Raw genomic sequence first — 27,819 nt, 5'->3', positions numbered from 1 at the left:
TGTTGAATACTGTAACAGGAAGCTCGAGAGTAACTCATCACAGCTCTATATAAGGGAAGGACTTTTAAAGCACACGGTCAGTAAGAGATGCACGCTCAGTGAGAGGAGACTTCAGCCTGAGTGAGACAGGGATCGAGTGAATATATTTGGAATTTGGTTCAAAGTAGGAGTTCGGTGCATAGGGGGAAAGAGGCGCTTTAGGTGAGGTTTACTGCAAGAAGTAAAGTGTGCAGAGTGGGGAATTGATTGAAGTATGGGAAAGAAGTGCTCCTTTTTTCGCCCCAAGTATTTTATTCCAACTTCGGTGCAGCAAAAGGAGCAGGTAAACCAGCAACTGGTATTGTTAGTTTTATCATTATTCTAAGTACTGTATTATTTTATCAGTAATGGAAAGTTTACTGGCAGTGCCAAAACTTACTGGGGGTGTAGGCTTTAATTATAATTAATTAATTAGCAGTTATTAATTAATCAACATATATTGGAGATGGCAGGGCAGGTGATGTGCTGCAATTGCAAGATGTAGGAGTTTATGGATACCGGTGTGATCCAGGGCAAACACATCTGCAGAAGTGCTTGCGGCTGCAGACATTGCAGCATATCAAAGACGGGGAAAGTTACCTGGACATTTTTTTTCCAGGGTATAGGATATTTAGGAAGGGCAGGAAGCGTGGAAAAGATGGATGGGCGGCTCTGTTAGTTAATGATGGCATTAGCACAATATAGAGACAGATGACCTAAGTTCAGGAAACCAGGACATGGAAACAATTTTGGTAGAGACGAGGAATGGTAAAGGCAAGAAGTTACTTGTGGGAATTGTGTAAAAACCCCCTAACAATAACCACATGGTAGCACTGAGCATAAAGGAAGAAATAACGGGAGCTTGTCAGTGAGACACAGGGATAATCATGGGAAAATTTAATCTACAGATAGACTGGAAAAGTCAGATGGGCAAAGGTAGCTTAGATGAGGAATTCATAGAATGTTTCCAGGATAGTTTCTTAGAACAGCACGTTCTGGAGCCAGAGAGCAGGCTATATTGGACCTGGTATTGCGCAACAAGATGGGATTAAATAATGATCTTATAGTAAAGACGACCCTAGGTAGCAGCCACCTGAACTTTCTATTCAGTGTGAGGGAGAGGGGAGTGAGTCCAAGACTATGATTTTAAACTTAAACAAGGGCAGTCATGATGGCGTGAAAGCAGAGCTGGCTAAACTGAATTGGCAATTTAGGTTAAGGGATAGTTGGCTTAGTTGTAGAAGACAAAGGGTGATGACAGAAGGCTGCTTTAGTGACTGGAAGCCAGTGTCCAGTGGCGTACCACAGGGATCTGTGCTGGGTCCCCTAATATGTCATTTATATTAACAACATAGATGACTATGTGGGGGGTAAGATTACTAAGTCTGCAGATGACACAAAGATTGGCCGGGTGGTTAACAGTGAGGTTGAGTGTCTTGGGCTACAGGGCGATATAGACGGGATGGTCAAATGGGCAGATAAGTGGCAGATGGAATTTAACCCTGGAAAGCGTGAGATGATACACTTTGGAAGGAGTAATTTGATAAGGAAGTATTCGATGAACGACACGACACTAGGAAGTTCTGAGGAACAAAGGGACCTTGGCATGTGTGTCCATAGATCTCTGAAGGCAGAGGGGCATGTTATTGGGTGAAAAAAGCATATGGGACACTTGCCTTTATCAATCGAGGCATAGGTTACAAAAGTAGGGAGGCCATGTTGGAGCTGTATAGAACCTTGGTGAGGCCACAATTGGAGTACTGTGCAGTTCTGGTTGCCACATTATAGGAAGGATGTGATTGCACTGGAGGGGTGCAGAGGAGATTCACCAGGATGTTGCCTGGGATGAAACATTTAAGTTATGAAGAGAGGTTGGATAGACTTGGGTTGATTTCATTGGAGCAAAGAAAACCGAGGGGCAATCTGATCAAGGTGTACAAGGTTATATGAGGCATGGACAGGGTGGATAGGGAGCAGCTGTTCCCCTTAGTTGAAGGGTCAGTCACAAAGGGACACAAGTTCAAGGTGAGGGGCAGGAGGTTTGGGGGGGGGGGGGGCGGGATATGAGGAAAAACATTTTTACCCAGAGGGTGGTGATGGTCTGGAATGCGCTGCCTGGGAGGGTGGTGGAGGCGGGTTGCCTCACATCCTTTAAAAAGTACTTGGATGAACACTTGGCATGTCATAACATTCAAGGCTATGGGCCAAGTGCTGGTAAATGGGATGAGGTAGGTAGGTCAGATGTTTGTCACGTGACAGTGCAGACTCCATGGGCCAAAGGGCCTCTCCTGCACTGTGTGATGCTGTGATAGGTCCATAGAAATGAAGTGGCAAACATTTAAGGGGATATTTCAGAATACGCAGAACAGATACATTCCAACGAGTAAGAAAAAGTCCGAGGGACAGACACACCATCCATGGGTAACTAGATAGTATCAAACTTAAAGAAAAAGTATACAATCATACAAAGATAGGTGGAAGGCCAGAAGTTTGGACTGAGCATGAGGAACAGCAAAAGACTAAGGAATTAATAAGGAGGGAAAAATTAGAGTACAAGAGAAAGCTAGCCAGAAATATAAAAACAGATAGTAAGAGTTTCTATAAATATTTAAAAAAGAAACGAGTTAACAAAGTGAGCAATGATCCTATAGAAAGTGAGTCTGGAGAATTGATAATGGAAAACAAGAAAATGGCAGATAAATTAAGCAGGTATTTTGCATCAGTTTTCACTATAGAGGATACAAGTAACATCTCAGAAGCAGCTATAAATTCAGGAAATGGAAGGGAGGAATTCAGGAAAATTACAGTCACCAGAGTGGTACTGAATAAATCGTCGGAGCTGTGGGCTGACAAGAGCCCGGGTCCAATGGACTTCATCCTTGGGTCTTAAAAGAAGTGGCTAGTGAGATAGTTGATGCATTACTTTTAATTCTCCAAAACTCCCGAGATTTAAGGAAAGTCCCATTGGATTGGGAGATAGCAAATATAACTCCATTACTCAAAAAGGGAAGGTAAAAGAAAGCTGGAAACTACAGACCAGTCAGCTTATCATCTGTCATAAGGAAAATGTTAGAAGCTATTATTTAAAGCAGTTATAGCAGGTCACTTGGATAAGCTCAAGGTAATCAGGCAGAGTCAACATGGCTTTGTGAAAGGGAAATCATGTTTAACCAACTTCTTGAGAGTTTTTTAAGGAAGTAACATGTGCTGTGGATAAACCAGTGAATGTACGGAAGGATTTTCAAAGTGCCGCATCAAAGGTCATTGTGGAAAATAAAAAGCTCATGATATAGGGGTAACATATTGGCATGGATAGAAGATTGACTGGCTAACAGGAAACAGAGTAGGCATAAATGGATCTTCTTCAGGTTGGCAAGATGTAATGAGTGGTGTGCTGGGACCTCAACTGTTTACAATTTATATAAGTGAATTGGATGAAGGGATGGATGGGATGGTTGCCAAATTCGCTGATGTCACAAAGATAGGTTGGAGAGTAAGTTGTGAAGAGGACATAAGGAGGCTACAAAAATACAGAAATAGGTTAAGTGAGTGGGCAAAGATCTGACAGATGGAGTATAATGTGGGAAAATATGAAATTGTCCATTTTGGCAGGAAGAATAGAAAAGAAGCATATCATTTAAATGGTGAGAGATTTCAGAGCTCTGAGATGCAGAGGGTTTTGGTGTCTTTCACAAAAAGCTAATATGCAGGTACAGCAAGTAATTAGGAAAGCTAATAAAATGTTATGTTTATTGTGAGGGGGATTGATTACAAAAGTAGGGAGGCTATGCTTCAGTTGTGCAGGGCATTAGTGAGACCACATCTGGAGTACTCTGTACTGTATTGGTCACCTTATTTAAGGAAGGATGTAAATGTGTTGCAAGCAGTTGAGAGAAGGTTTACCAGACAACTACCCGAAATGGGTGGGTTGTCTTATGAGGAAAGATTGGACAGGCTAGGCTTGTATCCACTGGAGTTTAGAAGACTAAGAGGCAACTTGATTGAATCAAACAAGATCCTGAGGGGTCTTGACAGGGTGGATGTGGAGAGGATGTTTCCCTCTTGTGGGAGAATCTAGAACTAGGGGTCACTGTTTAAAAGTAAGGGGTCACTCATTTAAAATGGAGAGGAGGCAAAATTTTTTTGAGGTTACTATCAGCTCAGCCATGATCTTATTAAATGATGAAGCTCGAGGGGCCAAATGGTCTACTGCTCCTTGTTCATATGTTCATATGACCAATCCTCATGCGGAAATGTAATGAATGGAAACATTACAACTAAGTCCAAACCTGTTCTCATCCAACACGAGTATGTGCATTTCTCTCTCTCTCACATGTAGAAACTCAAATGAATGCTCCAACAGATGTCACTGGATGGTATGCACAAGCTGCAAAAGCAGGTGGGTTTTCCTCTGGTGAACACATGTAGCTGAGACAAATGACAGCATGAGGATTGCTATATTAGCTGACAATACAGACTTGGCTATGTCCTGTCTCAGCTACATAATGGCTTCACCAACATCATTGCTTCTACCTTTTGGAAAATAGGTCAGGGACTATTTGCACTGATTTACAGGGCTGACCTTGCAACTTAATGGCTACGCTATCTGAAGCGTAAAGGAAAGCATTTCAGCACAATGCCAAAACAGGCCATTGTTTAGGGGACCATTCCTTCCGCTTGTGTCCTTCCTGCCCAATCATACAAACTGAACTCACATCATTCAATGGCAATTGTGATCAGTGCACCAACAGGTCAAAGGAAGTTGCTGCTGCTTTTACCTCCACAAAGCGAATTTCCTTGCTGAGTTCTTTGACAAGTTGCCCTGGTCTGATATGATCTGGAATTTCGTACGTGCGCTCAATCAAGCCCTAGAGTCAAGACATGGATTAAAAGAGATTTTTAATTCAATGCCCTGACAGAAATATTGAAAGCACAATGTTCACAAAAAGGAAATCCATGCATCCCAAATGGGTCTCCAGTTTGATTTCTGTTCTCTGGCTAATTAACTGATCTCCACCGAGGGAGCTACACGTCCACCACAGTTTGTTTAAATATTCTTTCCTGGGATGTGGGCCTTGCTCTCAAGGCCAGCATTGTTGCTGATCCCTAATTTGCCTTGAGAGGCTAGTGGGGAGCCCCTTCTTGAAATCTTGTAATCCATCTGGTGTAGGTGCATCCATGGTGCTATTAAAGAGAGAGTTCCAGGATTTTGATGTAGTGACAGTGAAGGAGCAGTGATATATTTCCAAGTTAGGATGATGAGTGGCTTGGAGGGAAACTTCCAGATGGTGGTGTCCACATGTGTCTATTGCCCTTGGTTTTCTAGTTGGCAGAGGTTGCAGATTAGGAAGATGCTATCAAAGGAGCCTTGGTGAGTTGCTACAGTGCATCTCGTAGATAGTACACACTGCTGACACGGCATATCAATGGTGGAGGGAGTGAATATTTAAGGTGCTGGATGGGGTGCCAATCAAGCTGGCTGCTTTGCCCTGGACAGTCTCAAGCTTCGATTGGTGTGATGGCTGCACTCACCCAGGCAAGAGGACAGTATCCTATCACCTCCTAACTTATGCCTTGCGGGTGGTGGACAGGCTTTGTCAGATGATGAGTTACTCGCTGCAGAATTTTCAACTACTGCTGACCTGCTCTTGTAGCCACAATATTTATATGGCTAGTCCAGTTCAGTTTCTGGTCAATGGTAACCCCTAGGATGATAATAGTTTGAGAAGGTGGGGGGGGGGGGTGGGGTAGAGAGAATTCAGTGATGGTAATGCTGTTGCATGACAAGGGGAGATGGTTAGATTCTCTCATTAGAAGAGAGGAGATTGCCTGGCACTTGTGTGGCATGAATTTTACTTACTACTTATCAGCCCAAGCCAGAATGTTGTCGAGGTCTTGCTGCGTACAGGCATGGACTGCTTCAGTATCGGAGGAGTCACGAATGATGCTGAACACTGCACAATGAAATCCCTACTTCTGACCTTATGATGGGAAGAAGGTAATTGATGAGGCAGCTGAAGATGGTCGGGCCGAGGACACTGTCTTGAGGAACTCCTGCAGTGATGTCCTGGAACTGAGATGATTGACCTCCAACAACCACAACTATCTTCCTTTATGCTAAGTATGACTCTAACCAGCGGAGAGCTCCCCCAACTACTATCGACTCCAGTTTTGCTAGAGCTCCTTGATGCCACACTCGATCAAATGCTGCTTTGATGTCAAAGGCAGTCAGACTCAATTCTGGAGTTTAGCTATTTTGTCTATGTTTGCACCAAGGCTGTAATGAGGTCAGGAACTGAGTGGCCTTGGTGGAACCCAGTGCCACCTGATAGCACTGTCCATCACTTTGCTGATGATTGAGAGTAAACCGATGGCGCAGCAATTGGCTAGGTAGATGCCAGTGTTGTAACTTTACTGGAACAGCTTGGCTAGGGGTGCAGCTAGTTCTGTAGCACAAATCTTCAGTTCTATTGCCGGAATATCATCAAGGACCATCATCAAGGCAACATCCAGTGCCTTCAGCCGTTTCTTGATATCACGTGGAGTGAATCAAATGATCTGAAGACTGGCATCTGAGATCTCATATACTTTGTTAATTATCCTCTCAATAAAGACTCAAATGGAGCATAAACAATGACTTAGACTAGTTGGGCTGAATGACCTGTTCTGTCATATATCCTATGTAATGAGTGCTGACATTTTAAAGATACACATGTGAACCATAGTTCTCTGTCTCTGGACACTCTTTAGAACCATGCCATTTCATCTATTTTGTCTCTCCCTCTCCCTTCTGCTAAAATGAATCACTTCACACTTCCCTATTAAATTCTACATATCACTTGTCTGCCCATTTTGCTATCCTACCCATGCACAGTTGCAGTTGATTGGGATCACGACATATAAATAACATATCAAGAAAGCACTTGCGCTCCCAATGACCCTTTGGGAACACCACTATCTACCATGCTCTAGTCTGAAAAACAATTATTTACCACAACTTGCTGTTTTCTGTCCTCTTCATCTGCCTTTGAATTTTTTTTCCCTGATTGTTTCTAAATCCTTACCACTGATGTTAAACTGGCCACCCTGTAGTTACTATGAATCACTTTATACACTTTCTTGAACAAGGGTGCCACATTCACTTTCTAATCATCTGGCACCTCCCTTGTAACTCAAAGATTGGAAGCTTACTCACTGCTTCTGAAATTGACGGAAGCTCATCAACCTTAAACATTAATGCAATTTCTCTCTCCACTATTGAGTATTTCCAGCTGTTTTGTTTTTATTTCAGCTTTCCAGTATATGCAGTATTTTGTATTTTTATTTCTTTTTAGTCAGTATCTTTAACAAAGTTGTGTTACCTCTTTCTGAATCCAGCATTTAAGTGTAGGGATTAGTGCCTTGACTCCTTCCACTAGGTATTCCTGTGGCTGACAGCTGTCCTCCCTCATTTCTAAACACAGAATCAAAAAATTCAAATTTAACTTTTGAGACACAAAGTACCACTATGTAATTTGTTACCGTTAAATCATTTGATACGAAAAGGTTTCAATAAAAAAGATGGAGTACTGACATACTATCCAACCAACCACTCCATAACACACTCCCTATTAACCCTTACAGAAACAACCTTGCAATTTGATCTGGTCCTTGTTTAACCTATACCCCAATAAAATGAGATTCTCTGTTATCTTCACAAAACTAAAGCCTCTCCCCCTCCAGTATTATAAATGTGAATCTCTACTGCAGGCTCTGTGGCCCTGACATCCTTGCCAAAGGCAAAGTCCTCAAAACTGTGGCCTACTGATGATTTGTATAGGTTTAGCAATCCCTCTATGCCATTGCATAATGTCAAAGCAAGTTGCTCCCTTACCTTTAAAAGACTCTGTATCTGAGCCAGTCTCTCTGCTCCTTTTAAAACGTTATAATTTAGTGTATATTTATCTCCTTATTCGTTCTCCCAAAAAATGATCTCTCATTTCCCTGCATCAAATGTGAATCCAGAGATCCTGTACATTGATTAACCCTAACCATTAAATTTAATGCTATCCAAAAACATCGAACAGTTCAAGAATTGTCAATTAAGGGGGGAATTTTAAAGGTCAGCAGCAAGGTATTCTAATTATCAACTTCTAGCAGAGATAGCTATCAAGTGCCAACTTACTCCCCTCTAAAATTCACCGCATTTATTTGGAAATTACGTGAATACTCCCATTGCTTTGGCATAGTAAAGCTTTCTCCTTATTCTACTGGTGAAACTGCATCCTGCATTTAATGCATCACAGAAATAATTAAATGCCATATTTAGCTCCTAGATTCCCATACCTTTTAGAGTTTCCCGAAGGCTGTTTGCCACATACCAACAAATTGCCTCAAAGTATGGAAACTTGAAAAGTTCCGGAGTCTTTAGTCGCTTCTCCATCTCGTATACCCTGGAAATGAAAACGACAAGGAGAAGTAAAATGTCCACCTGAAGTAACCCCTTCAGTATCCTTGTTTTTCTGGGGGGGGGGGGGGGGGTGGTGGAGTTGGAGTTCAAGAGAGCAGACTTATAAATTACCCTCATACAAAAAGGTAAACTCTGCCAATGCTGAAAACCTTAAATAAAAACAGAAAATGCTGGAAATGTTCAGCAGGTCAGGCAGCAAAGGAGACCAAGTTAAAGTTTCAGGCCAATACCCGTTCTGATGAAAAAATGAAGACAGACCTGGGACAAGGATCTTGGAGCACAAATATCAATCACAAAAAGTTGGGCTATAGATCGTGATGGCATGCAGCCATCTCAGAAGATGATGGGCTGTGCCCAGGGTGTACGTCACTTCTGTATTAAACATCACAACTTTGGATCAACATTTACCAGCAACCTGTTCCTTGATGTTAAAATCAGCACCAGGATTGCCAAGGCTGCAGCTGTCATGTCAAAAGTTACGAAGTGCGGACAGCAAACTAGCCAAAAATACAAAGCCCTGTGTGTACCAGGCTTATGTTCGCGGCACCCTCCTTTACAGTAGCAAGGCATGGACAACTTATCCAAGCTAAGAAAAATAACTGAGCAGCTTCCATCACCAGTGCCTCAGACAAATATTGAATATCATCTGTTGTGGATATAGAGGCAGATTCTGCAGTGGCACAGAGTGGCTCTTGTCCACCATCTAGTCATTTCCTTTTTCCTCTACTTTTTCCATACCCTTACTGACTACAGCAAGGATTTCCCATGAATCGACTCTGATCCCGGTCAACTTGAGGCCTTGCTTTCACACATCCTTATCACAAACATGGGCGATCTGTTATTCTTGCACCAATAGCATGCCCATATTGGAGCATGTCTTTGGGAATGTTGCCTTCATCCATTTGGCTCACATGAGCCAGCCAACACGCTCCTTACGTAATCGCAGACTTCCACATTCAGCACTCTGTCTTGCCAGGAGACGCCCAATATTTTTATCTGAGGCAGTGGTGGTGGAAGCTGCTCGTTCACCTTTCTTCACAGTCACTTTACAGTGCAGGAGGCCATTCAGCCCATAAAGTCTGCAGTGGCTCTCAAAGAGTTTTCCACCTAGTCCCACTCCTGTGCCTTATCCCTGTGACATTACACATTCTCTCTTTTCAGGTAGCAATCCAATTCCCTTTTGAATACCTTGATCGAACCTGCTTCCAACACCCTCCAGGAAGTTCGGTCCAGGCTCCAACCACCCTCTGGGTGAAAATGTTTTTCCTCACATCACTTTTACTCCTTTGGCCAACTCATTCCCCAGAACCAGGTCCAAAAATGCATGTCCTCTTGTTGGACTGGAAACATACTACTGCAGAAAATTATCTTGAACGCATCCCAGGAACTCTCACCCATCTTTTCCCTTTGTACTATTCCTATCCCAGTCTATATTTGGATAACTGAAGCCCCTCCCCATTATGATTACTCTAACTCTTGCTCCTCTCCATAATTTCTTTGCAAATTTGTTTCTCCACATTCCTTCCACTAGTTGGTAGTCTATATGCTACACCAATCAATGTTATTGCACCTCTCCCATTCCTTACCTCTAGCCAGAGAGATTCTGTCCTTGACCCCTCTGGAATATCCTCTCTCTCCAGTACTGTAATGCTATCTTTAACCAATATTGCTACCCACCCACCCTTTTCATCCTTTCCTGTATCACCTGAAACACCTTGTTCCCAGGGATATTTACCTCTCCAAACAAGTTATCCATGCAATCTTCAGTCTTGTGGATGCACTACAGTGACTCCAGCCGCCACTCAAGCTCCACAACTCAGAGCTCAAGTTTCTGCAGCTGGTGACACTTCCTGCAGATATAGTCATTCAGGGCGCTTTCTGCCTGCACAACTTCCCACATCCTGCTAGATGCACATTCCACAAGGCCAAGCTGCACTGACATACCCTATACTTTATATAAAGCATTTACTACAGTATTCACTCATTTATTTTAATTGTCTTAAGTTAGAATCATTCCGACAATTACAATTTACTGTGTTTATCTCAGTCTCGCCCCTTGGCTCGCATCAGTTGTCTATGCCTCGCTACTGTAAGGGAGGGTGCTGAGAGCACTAGCCTGGTATACATAGAACTTTGTATTGTTATGATCTCCAGATGAGGTTCTTACTGGACAAGCCTGATCCCAGGGTAGGACCCAACTTGATAGAACCTAACATTTATTTGTTTGTTTAGATACAAAACTCCTTCAACCACAACTATACCTCTACAGATATATATAGATTCATAAGGATAATACAAGTTACAAAAGCTATCTTGTACTCTAATGTTCACAGTAAGTACAGTTCATGTACCAACAGGCAACCTGTGGTCAGACACACACCTGAAATCAAGTGATAGATGCCACCTCAAACAGATGCTAAGGATCTCTCATCAGCTCCCCACCAGATGCTTGTTACACTGTGAGCCAATCAGTCTCACTAAACTCCGTCTTTTACACGAGGGTTTCCAATCTCCAGTCTCCAAGAACTCGCTTTGGAATCTCCTCCCAAGCCAACACTTTTTCTCAGACACCTTCTGCAAGGGTTCACTTCCAAGATTTCGAACACTTCTTCCGATGTTCCTCTTCCCTGAGTCATCATATGCATTTGCTATCTTCCATGTGTTCTTTCTCATCAACTCAGCTGTCAACGTTACTGCTTTACATGCCCACGGCAAAGAGTTATAAACCTTCAGCCATCTCTTTGGACCTTTTTGCCTCTTGCAAGCTGTTCTTGCTTTAAATCTGAAGCTTGGAGACTCTCCCTCTGCTCCTCACTCTTAATTTCACTTACCAGGATCTTTTCCAGGTTCCTGTCCTTCCTTTGACTACAAGGTCTGCTTGGGACTCTCTCCTGTTCCACTCCCCTGGATTTTGGGGTCTTTTCTTTAGCTTAGGACTTGCTATCTGTCCCTTTTGCTCCAGTCTCTCTCTTGCTGCTACTTCCAACAAATTTTAGCTTGGGACTGACTACCTGTCCTTTCTAGGTAGCTTGTGTTTGGTAGCTGTCTTCAAACTGAAAATCAAAACTGCTGTTTCTTTAGTTTTTGTGTATTTCTGTGAGAGGAACCTGCGTCTCTGGACCTCTGTTGGCAGGCAACAGCCTAGTAATCCCACTCTTGTTTAACTTAGCTGCCACAGTCCTAACACTCATTAGAAATGCAGGCACCTTTTAAAATAAAACTAAAACTGAATTTGACCTTTTTAAACACACAGATACAGAAACCAAATTTAACCTCATTCCTCACACCCACAAATACAAATATAACTTACTTAAACTGTCTCTATTTCCTAATGGTATTTTTGGTTAGTCTGATGTTCACACTCAACTTCTCAATTTTGAGATGACAGCTGCGACCTGGGTAACCTGGTGCTGATTTCAGCATCAAGGGACAGGGTTGCTGGTAATTGTTGATCCAAGGCATGTGAAGCTGTCAACCACCTCCAGAGCGAGCTTGTCAATGTTGCTAGAAGGAAGAGGAGTCTTGACACCCTTGCCCATAACTTTGGTCTTCCTGATGCTGATCGTCAGTCCAAACTCCTTGCAGGCCCAGGGAAACCAATCTACAAGGTGCTGCAAGTGAACTTCCATATGGGATTCCAGTATGGCATCATCAAACAGAGGAAAACTAAAGACCATCAAATAGTATTCAAGAAATCCAATTGGGAATTGAGAAGAAACTTCTTTATCCAAAGAGTGCTGACAACGTGGAGCTTACCACCTCAGTGGTTGAAGCAATCAGTTTAGATGCATTTAAGAGGAAACTAGAAATATTTATAGTCTCCATAAGTTCCAATTAATTCTGAGTTTTTTTATGGTGGCAAGCTGAAGTGGGTGGGTTAATAGGTAGCCCACGGCATCTTTTGTCCCACCTAAATAATCCACAGATGAAAACATTTCGGGACTATATAGGTTGCTCCTGTGGACTGTTGTAAGAACCACATGAATCAACCACTCTTCATGCTGCCTACCCTCCCCACCTCCAATTCTACTGTCACAAAGCAAACCTGTAAACAAGAAGTTATCCCTTGTACATCATCCCCATAGGTTCTTTGTCAATTTGTGTCTTCAAGTTCATCATTAAGCAAATTAAAAGATGACTTGGCGCCCTGCAGCCAAGAATGGACATAGGAAAGTGATTCAAAATAATAAAATTTGAGAGATTCTACTCAAGAATATAACATTTTCAGTTCTGATGAAAGGTCATCAATCTGAAACATTAACTCTGCCTCTCTTTCCACAGACGCTGCCAGACCTGCTGAGCATTTTCTGATTTCATTGAACATTTCCTCAGACACTCATGTGCATCCCTTGCAGAACCACAAAGTTTTGCATTTCCTTACTGCTCCTATGTGGTGCATCCCTATGGTTTCGGCAGAGCTGGAGGCAGGCTGCTCACATCCATACTCTTACTGCTGAGATGTTCTTAGTTGACTATCTGTGTTTTGAAACCTGTGAAGTCTCTGGCAAAGATTGTTCCACATGCACTTGTGGAGGGGCAGACACGACCTCTGGGAGGCAAAACTGAGTACTGACTAAAACCAGAAGTGTAGCACCATGCTCTGGCTTCTGACCTCTTGGGCCACCTCCAGCCACACCATCTTTGTGACAGCAGGTTTCTTCCTCATGTGGCTGGGGAAGTGACTCTCTCCCTCTGACTTCTCACTGCTGCAGCAGCACATCAAGGGAGACATCAGCAAAATACAGCCTTTGAGAATCCTGTATCCATAGTCACACGTTCTTTTGTTTCCAACCTGCTGTATGTCAGCAACAAATCTGCTTCTCTCATGTTCCTTTTGCCTTTAACTTAAAACCTGAAGATCTCAATCCTGAACTTTATTTTTTTAATTTTTTAAAGAAAATCATGCTTTGCTTTCTGATAATTCTAAGTTGTGCATGATCAAGAATGAACATCAAGCTGCCTGTTAGTAAAAAAGGACAGCTGATCATTTATGACATACTGCTTAAATTCCACAAGGATTGGCCGCTTGGTACTGAAGTTGGGATTGCATCATGCAGGCCATCACCATGCCTGCTGACACACATTGGACACCAAACTCTCAAATGATAACAAGGTGGCCGTAATAAAATGCAACAGGTGTGCTGAAACTCCTTCCAGGGCTCCTCCAGCAATATCGGACCTCCCTCAGATCAGCTGGAGTATAGGATCAAGCCAATGGATCCATGAAGGCAAGACAATGACAATGCACCTTTCAACCCCAAGGTCTTTTCACTCCCATCTTGCAGCACAAACCCTACTGGGGCAGCAAGTCAGGGCAAGGGTCTTATTAGTAGCTTGATGTATCAAATATGGGCACAGGTTGACCCAGATAAGTAGGTGTACTTCAGTTAACTTTGGCTGTTCAGTGCTAGGGGAAAGGGGCACAGAAAAACGTCCCCACTGTCCCTGATTATGGACCAATGGCTGCTGCCCCAACCTCTGCTCAAGTGTAAATTCACTGAATCAAAGGTCAGTCTCACAACCAACATCACATGTTGAACCATGGCAAAGTTCAGCTCCACTGTTCAAACTCTGGGATCCAACTGGTTCAAACACCCCAAATGCAATGGTCACGAGGATCAATAAGGAATTTTGATAAATACACTAGCAAGTTGGGAATCAGAGTCTACCTGACGTGGTATCGGGTGTGGGAGAGTGAAGCAGCAAGCACAGAAAAGGGCATTGAGGATGGCCACTAACCTGAGTTGTGTGCTAATGTTGAGATTGTGCAGGAAGTTTCCACCAAAAGCCATGCAATCCTTGGAGGTCAGGACAGCGTGAATCCAGCCTAGGGAAAGAGGGCAAACCCAGATTAAAATACACAGCAAATTCAAAGAATTTAGAAAATAAACCTGGGTTAAAATATAGCCCGGAGAACAGGGAAAAGGACAAACCTGGGATGAAATGCACAACAACAGGGTGTCAAATGGAAATAGGTGGTCTTGATGGTTGAGAGAATTTGGGGTTTGAAACTCAGAGTCAAGCAGTTAAACATGACTTAGTGCAACCTGTTACAATCATGAGGGGGTGGAATTAATGACAAAGGGTGGAATTCATGGCAGGAGCTAAGAGTGAGAAGCTCAGGTATAAGTGGAGAGGTTTGTGATCCATGATTTGCAAGTACATCTCTCAGTCAGTCTTGGCAGGCTCTACTCAACAATATAGCTAACCTGTTCCTCAGCCTGTCTTCAGTAATGTACCCAAAGTCTCATTTGCCATCACATGGTGCCTGCTGGCTTTCAGCTCGGCTGGTGGGGGGGGGGTTGCAAGGAGCTCTGCCCAATCCCCTCCACCTACAGGTGGGGGGGGGGGAAAGAGAGAGAGAGGGAGGGAGGGAGAGCAAAGCCTTCCATCCACCTGCGAAATGAAAGAAGAGCCCAAACTTCACTCCACCTGAACCCTGAATTGAACCCTGAATCCAAGGTGAACTAACAGTGGTTGGACAGATTTTGCCCTGCTGCCTTTTACTGTTGGTTTTGCCCTGGCGATTAGGAAAGCTGTCATCATGATGTCGCACTGGGCAAAATGGAAAGCCCCTGCTGCCATAACTATTGTACTACCCTATATTCTTATGTACCTGTAGGGATGAAGAGCGTTTGTCCCTGCTGTAGTACACACTTGTAGCATCTGTCCACCTGGTCTCCAAAGAACGTCTCACTCTGGTTGACAGAACCACTCCAACTTTCATATAGTGCAAGATTGGCATTGGTTGGTTTTATCAAGTAAAATAACTTTTCCCCCTGCAAAGAAGAAAATAATTGAACATTTGGGACTTTAGTGTCAACCTCTGAGTCATTGGGTCAAAAAGGATCACTCAGACTCTAAATCCTCTCTGTGCCCACTATTTGCTGAAACGTGGCATGCGGCCATCCAGAACATGATGCCGACGCACAGCCACTTACACTCGTTACCAGTGCCCCAAAACCAAATAACCCTTGGTTGAATTTTTTACTTTTGATAACACCGATTCACCAAACCTTTCTAGATTTTCTAAGAAATCTGATTTCTACTGACAAGAGTGTGATGGAAATGGCTATTGGTACTTTGCTGGAGGAAGGTATTCAATATGGGCATGGATAGTCTGCAGGAGAAGATGTTGTGGATCATCTTGCAAGCAGAACCGAGAGCTGCCTGGGCCCAGGAAACCATGCCAATCTGCTGACTTTGCTAGAAGCCTCTTTTCCAAGTAGTGAGGGGCTCCAGCTGAGTTTTGCATGATCCATCTCTGGGGCCCAGGCAACTGCTCCCAATTGGGTAGCCAACTACAAGCTTCTGTGCTTCAATGGAAGAAGTCTTAATTTTCAAAAACTTTGCTTACTTTTGAAGCAAATGGGGAACTTTCAGCTGTTGCATCTATTTTAAACCCCAGTGAGTTATGGCAGTGGAACAAGTTTTTTGTTTTATTCATTCAAGCAAAGGGAGCATCACTGACAAGCCCTGCATTTGTCATGCAAAACATACCCGCTGGCCTTGGTTTCAAGGACAGGTGCTTTACTGACCATATCCAGCTTAGGGGCACCAGTCCACCTACTGGTCAGAATGGCAGAGCAGTCACCAGCCTGCAACTAGACAGCAGGACAAGTTTCAGGGGTACAGGAGAGGCCAACATTTAAGGCAAGGCCCAAAGCGAAGAGCCCAGCCCTCCACCTACCCGAGGAAGGAGAGAGAGAGCAGAGCCCAGCACTCCATCTACCCGAGGAAGGAGAGAGAGAGAGAGCAGAGCCCGGCCTTCCATCTACCTGAGGAAGGAGAGAGAGAGCAGAGCCCAACCCTCCATCTACCCGAGGAAGGAGAGAGAGAGCAGAGCCCAGCCCTCCATCTACCTGAGGAAGGAGAGAGAGCAGAGCCCAACCCTCCATCTACCCGAGGAAGGAGAGAGAGAGCAGAGCCCAGCCCTCCATCTACCTGAGGAAGAAGCGAGAGCAGAGCCCAGCCCTCCATCTACCTGAGGAAGGAGAGAGAGCAGAGCCCAACCCTCCATCTACCCGAAGGAGAGAGAGAGAGCAGAGCCCAGCCCTCCATCTACCCGAGGAAGAAGCGAGAGCAGAGCCCAGCCCTCCATCTACCCGAGGAAGGAGACCAGAGCCCAGCCCTCCATCTACCCGAGGAAGAAGCGAGAGCAAAGCCCAGCCCTCCATCTACCCGAGGAAGGAGAGAGAGAGCAAAGCCCAGCCCTCCATCTACCTGAGGAAGGAGAGAGAGAGCAAAGCCCAGCCCTCCATCTACCCGAGGAAGGAGAGAGAGCAGAGCCCAGCCCTCCATCTACCCGAAGGAGAGAGAGAGCAGAGCCCAGCCCTCCATCTACCTGAGAAAGGAGAGAGCAGAGTCCAGCCCTCCATCTACCTGAGGAAGGAGAGAGAGCAGAGCCTAGTCCTCCTTGCACCTGGACATTCCTCAGCGCTGCAAGATTCTCTGAAATTGATGAGGATTAGTCTGCAAGAGGATAAACTCTCAGATGTAGAAGGTAAAACATAGCATGACTGCACATTCCCCTCCTGCAAAGGTCCTGACTCTCTCCCTCCCTCCTCCAAAAGTGCTGATTTTCTCTTTCTCTCTCCCCCCTCCCCACTACTGAAGGTGCTGACTTTGACTGTCTGTCTCTCTCTCTCTCCCCCCCTACCCTGAAGGTGCTGTCTCTCTATGCCCCCTTGCTAAAGGTGCTGAAACTCTCAGGATGAACTGGGGAAGTGGGATAGGGGATCTCAATAAGCCAAGCTTGCCAAGAGACCTTCTTACCCACAGTACATGATACCACACAGAGGTTCCTCCGAAGTCAATATGAAAGTCAGTATAACTATCCTCCATTCCCATCAGGCAGTATTTCTGAACGCAGGGCTTAGGAAAAAAGGAATCCTCTGGCCAGTAATTTTCTACCCACGAGAGCTTCTGAACAACATCAGGAACTTCCACCAGGTCCGACATCCTGTGTACAAACCAAAATAAAACAGCAGTTTGACACAGGGTGCAGATAGAAAATCGCTGAGCACAGTGCAACTGAGATCAGCATCAGTAGAACCAGTAACAGTGCCTCACCTCGCAGGACAGAAATTTGACACTTGGCAGGTTTTGTTTTTACGCAACGTTTCTTATATAAATGAAAGGTAAAACAAAACCAAGGTTGAAAAGGGCCGAAGTAGGGGTGAGCATTGCAATGCCACAGGACTGGAGCTCGAGGGCTTTTCAGTGGTGGTTGTGTTGTGGGCTGGGGGTGGTGTGTGTGTGTGTGTGTGTGTGTGTGTGTGTGTGTGTGTGTGTGTGTGTGTGTGTGTGTGTGTGTGTGTGTGTGTGTGTGTGTGTGTGTGTGTGTGTGTTGCAGGGAGACTCAGATTTTAAAAATGTGAACCCTGACCATACCCATCCCTTGGGGCTTTCTGGGGGCAGGACATGAGAGGGCAACCAAGCTGCTCCCAGGAGGTCAGTTTCCAATTTAAATATTTGAATGAGTCTGGCAGCCTCAGTTTAACCTCATTTGCAACTTTTAGAGTGAACCTCTGGAAACTCAGCAGCTGAAGAGAGGCTGGACCAGCTTAGGGAGGAAGTCAAGTACCTTCACAGCACTATTATCAAGTGGGGTCAAGGGAAAAAGTTCCCCTTCCAAACACCAGATCAACCATACAACCCATACACTGGGGTGAATGACTGGACCTCACTCCAGGTAACCTTCAGGCAGGGAACCTGGCAGAGACAAGAGACACATTGCGAGGTTAAAAATATTCACAGCCTGCAGAGAAACGCGGTAAGGATTCCATCCTTCCCACCTCTGCCATCCTTCACAACCTGTTCCAGTTAACGTCCAGGTCATACACGGTGCAGGCTGGGCATCCTGCAGGAGGGTCAATCACAACAAATTCTATTTATTTATCAGCTTTAACATAATAAAACGTGCCAAGGAGCATCATAGAAGCACTATAAAATAAAGTATGACACTGAGCTACATAAGGAGATATTAGGTAGGATGACCAAAAGCTTAGTCAAAGTAGTAGTTTTAAGGAAATTCTTAAAGGAGGATGGAGAGGTAGGGAGGTAGAGATGTGACAGGGGAAATTCCAGAGTTTGGGGCCTAGACAGCTGAAGGCATGGAGCGACTAAAATGGGGGATGCACAAGAGGCCAGAATTAGAGGAGTGCAGATATCTTGAAGGGCTGTGGGGCCAGAGGAGATTACAGATAGGAAGGGCTGAGGCCATGGAGGGATTTCAAAACAGGGATGGGAATTTTAAAATCTGCTCAATCAACTGTAAAGGGCAGCAAGACCATATCTGGAGTACTGCATACAGCTTTGGTCTCCTCATCCAAGGAGAAATATACATGCATTGGAAGCAGTTCAGAGAAGGTTCACTAGATTGATTCCAGAGATGAAGGAGTTGTCACATGAAGAAAGGCTAAGCAAGTTGGGTCTATAATCATGGGAGTCTAGAAGAATGAGAGGTGGACCTATTGAAACATAAGATTCTGAGGGAGCTCAACAGATAGATGCTGAGAGTTTTTCCTTCATGGGATAATCTAGAACTAGGGGTCAGAGTTTCCAAATAAGGGGTCTCCCATTTAAGGCAAAATTGGGGAGGAATTTCTTCTCTCAGAAGGACATTAGTCTTTTGAATTCGCTTCCCCAAAGAACAGTGGAGGTTGAGTCATTGAATATATTCAAGATTGAGTTGGACAGATCTTTGATCTAAGGAAATTAAGGGTAATGGGGACAGTCAAGAAAGAGAAGTTAAGGCCACAATCAGATCAGCCATGAATATATGATGGAGCAGGCTCAGGCGCCGAATGGCCTGGTCCTGTTCCTATTTCTTATGTTATATTATTGAGATGTTGCCTGACCAGGAGACAACGTGGGTCAGCAAATACAGGAGAGAAGGGATCAGGACTTGATGCAACTTAAGGTACGGGCAGCAGAATTTTGGATGACGGCAGGTTTACAGAAGTTAGAAAGTGGGAGACCAGCCAAGAATGCGTTGGAATGATCAAGTGTAGAATAATAAAGCAATCAAATGTGGTCAGAGTTCATCTCAGGTTTTGAACAGACTAGCTTAATCTCAGACTGTTGCTAGGGAGAGGGATGAAATCAGTAGCTAGGGAACAGAGTTTGGAGTGGGACTTAAAGTCCTCCCAATATATAATTGGAGGAAATTTCTACATCCAGCACTGGATGTCAGATAAGCAGTCTGATAAATTAGCAACAGTGGAAGGAGTCAAGAGAGGTGGTGATGAGGTAGAGCTGGATGTTGTCAGCGTACATGTTAGAAAACTAACACTATGGTTTTCGTTGTAATCACAGGTTATAAAGGTCCGTCACTTTTGAATCTTCATGTTCTCAATGTTCATTCGTCTCTCTGCTGCTTGTGGGAACTTGTCTGAAAATTGGCTGTCCCATTTGCCAAAGACAAAATGTCTGCATTTCAGAAGTGTTTCATTGGCCCTGAAGCACTTTGGGATGACCTCAAGAACATGGAAGGTGCTAGATAAATACACGCATATCTGTCGGCCCAGAAAACAGCCAGGTGTTTAAAAACTGTTAAAGGTTCTTTACATTGTAAATGCCAACACTATACAGCTACATTTCCAAATATCCAGCCACAAGCAACTTACTTCGTATCAGAAAATTCCAAGCTAATGACATTTAATACTTTTGTTCGATGGAGGGCAGTGTAATATTCTACAAACTCCTGCAGTTTCATCTTACAATCAGCTTGCCGAGCCACATCGATCACATCGATCACCTTTTCACCACCTTGAGAGATTAAAAATTAATATTCAGATATATCTGGAAGCCATGTTATTTAGACAAGGATAACCCTTCAACCAACTACAGCCGTGAAACAGCTCAAATAACAGCCTACATCATAGATGTAACACCGCAAAATATTCCATGGGGTTTCACGAGAAATTCTGGGGAGGAAGCGATCAGGCACTGACCAGTGAATTAGGGCAGTAGTTGAATCCGCAGCCAAGGAGAAGCGGATAAATGGCTGACTGGAGTTGGAGGAGGTGGAAGGGGATAGATGGTTGAGGGGACTTAGAGAATTGCAGAGTTGGGGAGAGAGTGTAGAAAGATATATGAAGAGCAAAAGGTGTGAATTACAATGTAGGACTGGAAGAGAAATGGTAAGCAAGGTCTTGGAGGCAATTTGTGAAATTGATAAGGTTATGGGTGATATGTGAGCAGGATTTTGTGCAAGGTAGGACATGAGAAACAGTTTGTGTAGCAAGAAACTGCAAAAGAATTAGATGGGTGAAGCCTGAAAGATATTAAGGAGACCAAAATATGGTCAATGATAATTAGAATGAGGGGGTTGGAAAATCAGCTCAGGAACAGGACACAAGGATTAAAGAGGGCGCAGGAACAGAGATCCAGGGGTGCAAGAACACATGCATTTGAAGGTGGCAGCACAAATTGAGAAGGCTTATTAAAAAAAAAAGCATTGGAATAGCTGGCTTTATAAACAGTACAAAAATAAGGATTTTACAGTAAACCTTTCTAACTCAGCTGGAGTTATGCATTCAACCCTAGAAACCACATTTTAGAAGGGATATAAAAGTCTTGGTGATGGTGTTGAGGAGTCTAAGTAGAATGGTACTAGAGATGAGAGACTTTAGCTATATGGATGCCTAGAGAAATTGTAGTTGTTCTCCTTAGAGCAGAGAAGGGTAAGGGGAGATTTAATTTAAAATTATGAAGAGTTATGATAGAGTAAACGAAGAAACTAACTAATTTAAGGTGATTAGAAAAAGGACCAGAGGAGATATCAGATTTTGGTTTTTTTCGGCCAAGTTTTGATGATCTAGAATGAAAGAATGGGGAAGTGGATTCAGTAAAAACTTCTAAAAGAAAATTAGATAAATACTTCAAGGGGAAAACTTTGCAGGGCTATGGGTGGCAACTGGCTGGCCTCTGCTGCACTTAGGATGCAACATTCTGAGATGTTCCATCTATTCCCCACCCCCACCCTCCAATATCCAGGATCAGGAGGCTACACTGCAAACATGCAGCATTGTCGAACTTTGCTTGTGGCTGTATCATGTGTTAATACTGAGTGCAGCCATCTCTTACCCACATACTCTTGCACATCCCTGACTGAAAAGGTGCTTGGTGGGAGAGCAATTCCAAGTCCATCTATCTTGGACACCATGATGGGAAATTCAAACCCGTGCTTTTCCAGGTACTTGTGCGTCAGCTGGGCACCATGCATCTTGATGATGATTTCACTGGCACTGTTAGAAACAAACATATGGACATTATGGAGCTCATGAGAATCAGTAGATAAACATTCTCTACTCATGGTGGGACAACAGGGAAACACCATACTCCACCAAAGACACTAGGCACATGGATTCACACCCATGTTCTCACACAAGTGAATCATAACTTCACCCATGCTTCCATTTGGAAACTGCACGACTCAGGTTTTGACTGAAAGGAAATAAATATAGAACAGTCTTCTGCACCCCACTGGTTTGTTACAATATTACTGGTAGAGGATTGGGAGTAAGTAAAATGTCTGCCATGGTATGGTGTTCAAAGACTGGGAGTTGGAACTGCATCATATCCCCGCCATACTTGAATTAATCTCTTGCTTAAAGTAAAGTTCTTGCATTGAGAATGAACAGAAAATTAGAATTGTTTGGATCTAATTTCTACACACCAAACCATGCTAAACCTTGATTTCTATCTGTCCCAGAGCTAAGCTTCAGGCCCCACATCCAGTCACTGCTACATTCTTCCATCCATACCTATCTCAGTCTAACTACTGAAACTCTTATCCATGTCTTTGCCACTTCAAAACATAATTATTCCAAAGTTTGCTTGTTGGTCCATTCATGTCGCACTTGACAATTCCCCCCCCCCTTACTAACCTATACTAACTATCCATTCCTAAAAGTCAAACCCCTCTCTCTCCAACATGAGGCTCAACCCCTCTTATTGTTATCCAGTTTCCCTCCAATTCTTTTCCCCTTCCCTCTCCCCTCCTGTAAGATTTTCCTACGTTAAGACTACACTTTAAAAGTACTTCATCAGCTGTAAAGCACTTTGAGAAGTCCAATGGTTGTGAAAGGTGGTAGACAAACACAAGCCTTTCTTTGCTCTTCCCTTCACATTGACAGGTGCACACCAGATCTGCACGGAGGTGTGCCCACGTTTGGGGTCCAGTTGAGTAACATCAGAAATTGACAACTCCAGTACAGAATAGTAGCCAACTACAGGCCCAAAATCCAATTGTACCTTTTCAACCACGAGGATACTTGTTTTTTGGTCTTGATCATCTTGTTGCCTGACCCTATCAGTTCATCAATGTGAAGATGGCTCCAGGTCTGAGCCCCACTTGGATCAACCTTGCAAACACATTTGTAGACACATGACTGGGGAATGAATCAGCAGGCTAAGAATAGCTTTTTATTACCATGCTTAACCCTGCAGGCAAATGGTGTTGCATTGCTTTGGGATATGCTGGAAATCACTGGACAGCACACAGGAAAAAGGACCACACACAACAGATCTCCAGTTCATCACTGCCTTTGTGCAATGCCAGTGACACGGTCACCAGGTACACTGGAGAGGAATACTGGGGTGAAGTATTTTTAGCCAGTCATTCACGGATAGCCAAGCCTTACCCAACACCCTATAACCATGATTAGAACATCAAATTATGAAAGGTTTCCCATACCTAGGAAAATGCCGTGCTCGGAGCTCCCTGATGAAAACCGGTGTCCCTGCCTGTATCTGTTTAACACAATCTGCAGTCTCAGTGTAGTCATGTCGGTGCCAGTTGTTCCGTCTCTTCACTGTTATTCAAGAGCAAAGTAAAAAATAGCAAATGAGGTCTACTCAAATGTCTACAAGACATCATTCCTGGCCAGTGGCAGGATTTATATCAGCTCAACTGAAGCAAAGACAAACTTGAACTATAGAACTTACTCACGCATCAATCCAACATTATTATTCAACAAATACTCAATCCAACATTTGCAGAACTCAGTAAGTACTCAACCTAACAGAAGCCCCAGCCCCAGTTTAATTCTTTCAAACACCCAATGGGTCTCCTTTGTCTAACCTACTCATTACCTCCTCAAAGAATTCTAACAGATTTGTCAGGCATGACCTCCCTCTTGATGAAACCATGTTGACTTTGCCTATTTTACCATGCACTTCCAAGTATTCTGAAATCTCATACTTAATAATGGACTCTAAAATCTTACCAACGACCGAGGTCAGGCTAATCGGCCTGTAATTTCCCGTCTTTTGCCTCACTCCCTTCTTAAACAAGGGGGCTACATTAGTGATTTTCCAGTCTTCTGGAACCCTCCCTGACTCGAGTGATTCCTGAAAGATCACCACTAACGCCTCCAATATCTCTTCAGCTATCTCCTTCTGAACTCTGGGGTGTAATCCATCTGGTCCAGGTGATTTATCCACCTTCAGACCTTTCAGTTTTCCTAGCACCTTCTCCTTGGCTATAGAACCCAATCATATGGTACCTGAACAATGTGGCAGCTATCAGTTCCAATTATTTAAATAAACCCATCCCAGGAACTGGAGCTGAATCCCCACTGTCCAGTATAGAAGGCTGGGACTTTGTCCCATTGGCAAAATGTGCCTTTATTCGGTCACCTATTAACTCCTAGACATCTGCATTTGTCAGCCTCCTGCAACATTCTTCCAATGAGAACCACCTGCTCTGAGAGGCCATCTTTTCTCAGTCGAAAAAGTGGGTGTTAAATGACAAGACCCACTGGCAATTTAACAATCAGTTCCATTATTCTGGTCAAGCCTCCTTTTCCCAAGCTGAACACTTTCCTTGGATCTCATGAAAATCAACACATCAATCATCACACTATGACCCCTGTCAGGTGACTGAATGAAATTATAGAACAAGAATATTGTATCAGTGGCATGCTCCAGAAATCAAAAATGAAACAGAGTCTCGTGACTCATCCTCTGCTGAGGCAGAGACAGTTGATGTAGCACTAAAGGAAGAGGAAGCTTTCAAGCAACAAAGAAAGATTCAAACACATTTTGGAGGCATCAGCTTATACTCCAATGCCCACTGTCATAGTGGGCTGCAGAACGTGTGGCACTTCTAGCTACTACACCTTTTATTTGAATGAGAGCCATAAGTAGCTAGTTATTATTCTGACCCCAAAAAATTAACTCTGGGGTGAGATGAAGGGCAAGGAATCACTGGGGTACATCTATCTGCAATTATGTCACTGATCCCAACAAAATCTCTGAATCACACGGTACAGAAGAGACCCTTCGGCCCATCGAGTCTGCACCAATACATGAGAAACACCTGACCTACCTACCTAATTCCATTTACCAACACTTGGCCCATAGCCTTGAATGCTATGATGTGCCAAGTGCTCATCCAGGTATTTTTTTTAAAAGGATGTGAGGCAACCCGCCTCCACCATCCTCCCAAGCAGCGCATTCCAGACCATCACCACCTTCTGGGTAAAAAAAGCTTTTCCTCACATCCCCCCTAAACCTCCTGCCCCTCACCTTCAACTTATGTCCTCTCATGACTGACCCTTCAAATAAGGGGAACAACTGCTCCCTATCCACCCTGTCCATGCCCCTCATAATCTTGTACGCCTTGATCAGGTCGCCCCTCAGTCTTCCCTGCTCCAACGAAAACAACCCAAGTCTATCCAACCTCGCTTCATAACTTAAATGTTTCATCCCAGACAACATCCTGGTGAATCTCCTCTGCACCCCCTCCAGTGCAATCACATCCTTCCTATAATGTGGCAGCTAGAACTGCACAAATTACTCTAGCTGTGGCTTCACCAAGGTTCCATACAACTCCAACATGATCTCCCTACTTTTGTAATCTATGCCTCGACTGATAAAGGCAAGAGTCCCATATGCCTTTTACACCCCACTAACATACCCCTCCGGCTTCAGAGATCTATGGACACACACGCCAAGCTCCCTTTGTTACTCAGAACTTCATAGTGTCATGCCGTTCATTGAATACTTCCTTGTCAAATTACTCCTTCCAAAGTGTATCACCTCACACTTTTCAGGGTTAAATTCCATCTGCTACTTTTCTGCCCATTTGACCATCCCGTCTTTTTTTCCTGTAGCCCAAGACACTCAACCTCACTGTTAACCACCCGGCCAATCTTTGTGTCATCCGCAAACTTACTAATCCTACCCCCCACATAGTCATCTATGTTATTTATATAAATGATGAATAATAAGGGACCCAGCACAGATCCCTGTGGTACACCACTGAACACTGGCTTCCAGTCACTAAAGCATCCTTCTGTCATCACCCTCTGTCTCCGACAACTAAGCCAATTTTGAATCCACCTTATCAAATTACCTTGTATCTCATGTGTATTTGCCTTCTTTATAAGTCGCCCATGTGGGACCTTGTCAAAGACTTTGCTGAAATCCATATAAACTACATCAACTGCACTAACCTCATCTACACACCTGGTCACCTCCTCAAAAAATGTAATCAAATTTGTTAGGCATGACCTCCCTCTGACAAAGCCATGCTGACTATCCCTGATCAAACCTTGCCTCTCCAAGTGGAGTAGATTCTCTCCTTCAGAATTTTCTCCAATAGTTTCCCTACTGCTGAGATGAGACTCACTGGCCTGTAGTTCCCTGGCTTCTCTCTACAACCCTTCTTAAATAGCAGAACCACATTAGCTGTTCTCCAGTCCTCCGGCACCTCCCCTGTAGCCAAAGAGGAATTAAAAATTTGGGTCAGAGCCCCTGTGATATCCTCCCTCAGCAGTCTGGGACATAAATCATCTGGACCTGGACATTTGTCCACTTTTAAGCCTGCCAACACCTCCAATACCTTGTCACTCCCTGTATCAATTTGCTCAAGACCCTCACAGTCTCTCTCCCCAAGTTCGATACCTTCATCCTCATTGAAGGTGGATGAGAAGTATTCGTTCAACACTCTACCAATGTCATCTGGCTCCACCCATAGATTGCCCCCTTGGTCCCTTATGCACCCTACTCTTTCCTTGGTTACCCTCTTCCCATTGATAAACTTACAGAATATCTTGGGATTTTCCCTACTTTTACCAGGCAGAGCTTTTTCATATCCCCTCTTTGCTCTCCTAATTGCTTTCTTAAGCTCCACCCTACACTTACTGTACTCCACTAATGCCTCTGCTGATTTGTTTTCCTTGTACCTGCTAAAAGCCTCTCTTTCCCTTCTCATCGTATCGTGAATATCCCTGGTCATCCGTGGTTCTCTGGGCTTGTTACTCCTTCTCAGAGGGAACATGTTGAGCCTGCACCCTCCCCAGTTCCTTTTTGAACGCCGCCCCCACTGCTCCTCTGTAGGTGTCCCCACAAGTAGCTGTTCCCAGTCTACCTTGGCCAGATCCTGCCTTATTTTAATAAAATCCGCTCTCCCCCAATCCAAAACATTTTTTTGCAACTTGTCGATTTCTTTGTCCATAACAAGCTTAAATTGTACTATGTTGTGGTTGCTATCACTAAAGTGCTCCCCCACCACCACCTCAGCCACCTGTCCGGCTCCATTCCCCAAATACATAATGTCAAGGGGCATTCTTTAGTTTTAACACCACTGCCAGGTAATATGCTACTCAGGGCTCCTTCCTTATGTCACAGGCCCCAAAAATTGCTGGTTCCATGGGTGGGAAAGATGGAGTGTGAGATGCTGGATTTTTTTCCCCGTAAAAACCCTCAGCAAGAGTCTCATACTGTCAGTTCCTGGTGTACATGAATCTGGCATTCACATGTTTTGTGACTTTGTGCCACACCTCCTTTCCAACACTCCAATCAGTTATCATGCCCACTTGAAAGAAAAGCATCACTTCCTATTCCAAACAAGATCCAGGAACAGTTGCACTGCTCAAAATCCAAGGTGCCCTACTGCTCCCTTTACTGTTAACCTGGACATTTTGTTTCCCTCTTTGCAAAGTCCCTTCCACCTGTTTACATGACAGCTCACTGGTATGTTTCTAACATTTCCAAACATTATTCATATCTAACTTGCCCACAATACCCAGGAATTTGGCCAGGTTCAACACATATGCCTGCAGTCAGGCTAATTCCACTGTGACCTGCTTCAGGTTGCAGTGTCTGGGAAGGACCAAAAAACCCATCTTGCTAAGACCTCCCCATTTTTTAAAATACAAAAGTCAGGATGGAGAGGGATTGAAATAATGAAAATCAGCATGCTGCAATCTAAAAAAGTTCAAAAGGCAAACTGCAAAGTGAGATAAAAGCAAAGTACTGCAGATACTGGAAACCTGAAATAAAAACTGGAAAGTGCTGGAAATACACCGGTCCGGAGGAATCTGTGCAGAAAGAAG

The 27,819-nt window shown here is 44.0% G+C and overlaps 1 protein-coding gene across 7 annotated transcripts in view; it reads right to left on the bottom strand.

Annotated features, from left to right (window-relative positions):
- kdm7aa (lysine (K)-specific demethylase 7Aa) overlaps nucleotides 1–27,819 on the bottom strand; it is a 117,733-nt gene that overhangs the window by 71,187 nt on the left and 18,727 nt on the right. For all 7 annotated transcript variants that reach the window (XM_041216197.1, XM_041216201.1, XM_041216202.1 and 4 more), the window contains exons 3-11: nucleotides 23,172–23,289; nucleotides 21,560–21,720; nucleotides 20,098–20,239; nucleotides 17,243–17,429; nucleotides 15,084–15,246; nucleotides 14,207–14,294; nucleotides 8,344–8,450; nucleotides 7,380–7,471; nucleotides 4,797–4,886 (exon numbers count right to left, since the gene is read on the bottom strand). In XM_041216197.1, coding sequence (XP_041072131.1) covers nucleotides 4,797–4,886; nucleotides 7,380–7,471; nucleotides 8,344–8,450; nucleotides 14,207–14,294; nucleotides 15,084–15,246; nucleotides 17,243–17,429; nucleotides 20,098–20,239; nucleotides 21,560–21,720; nucleotides 23,172–23,289 — 1,148 coding nt within the window. The remainder of the gene's footprint in view (nucleotides 1–4,796; nucleotides 4,887–7,379; nucleotides 7,472–8,343; nucleotides 8,451–14,206; nucleotides 14,295–15,083; nucleotides 15,247–17,242; nucleotides 17,430–20,097; nucleotides 20,240–21,559; nucleotides 21,721–23,171; nucleotides 23,290–27,819) is intronic.

The sequence above is a fragment of the Carcharodon carcharias genome, chromosome 21 (genome assembly GCF_017639515.1).
Source record: "Carcharodon carcharias isolate sCarCar2 chromosome 21, sCarCar2.pri, whole genome shotgun sequence".
Lineage (NCBI taxonomy): Eukaryota > Metazoa > Chordata > Chondrichthyes > Lamniformes > Lamnidae > Carcharodon > Carcharodon carcharias.
Note: the sequence above shows the minus strand (reverse complement) of the source record. Positions and strands in the feature narration are given on the sequence as shown.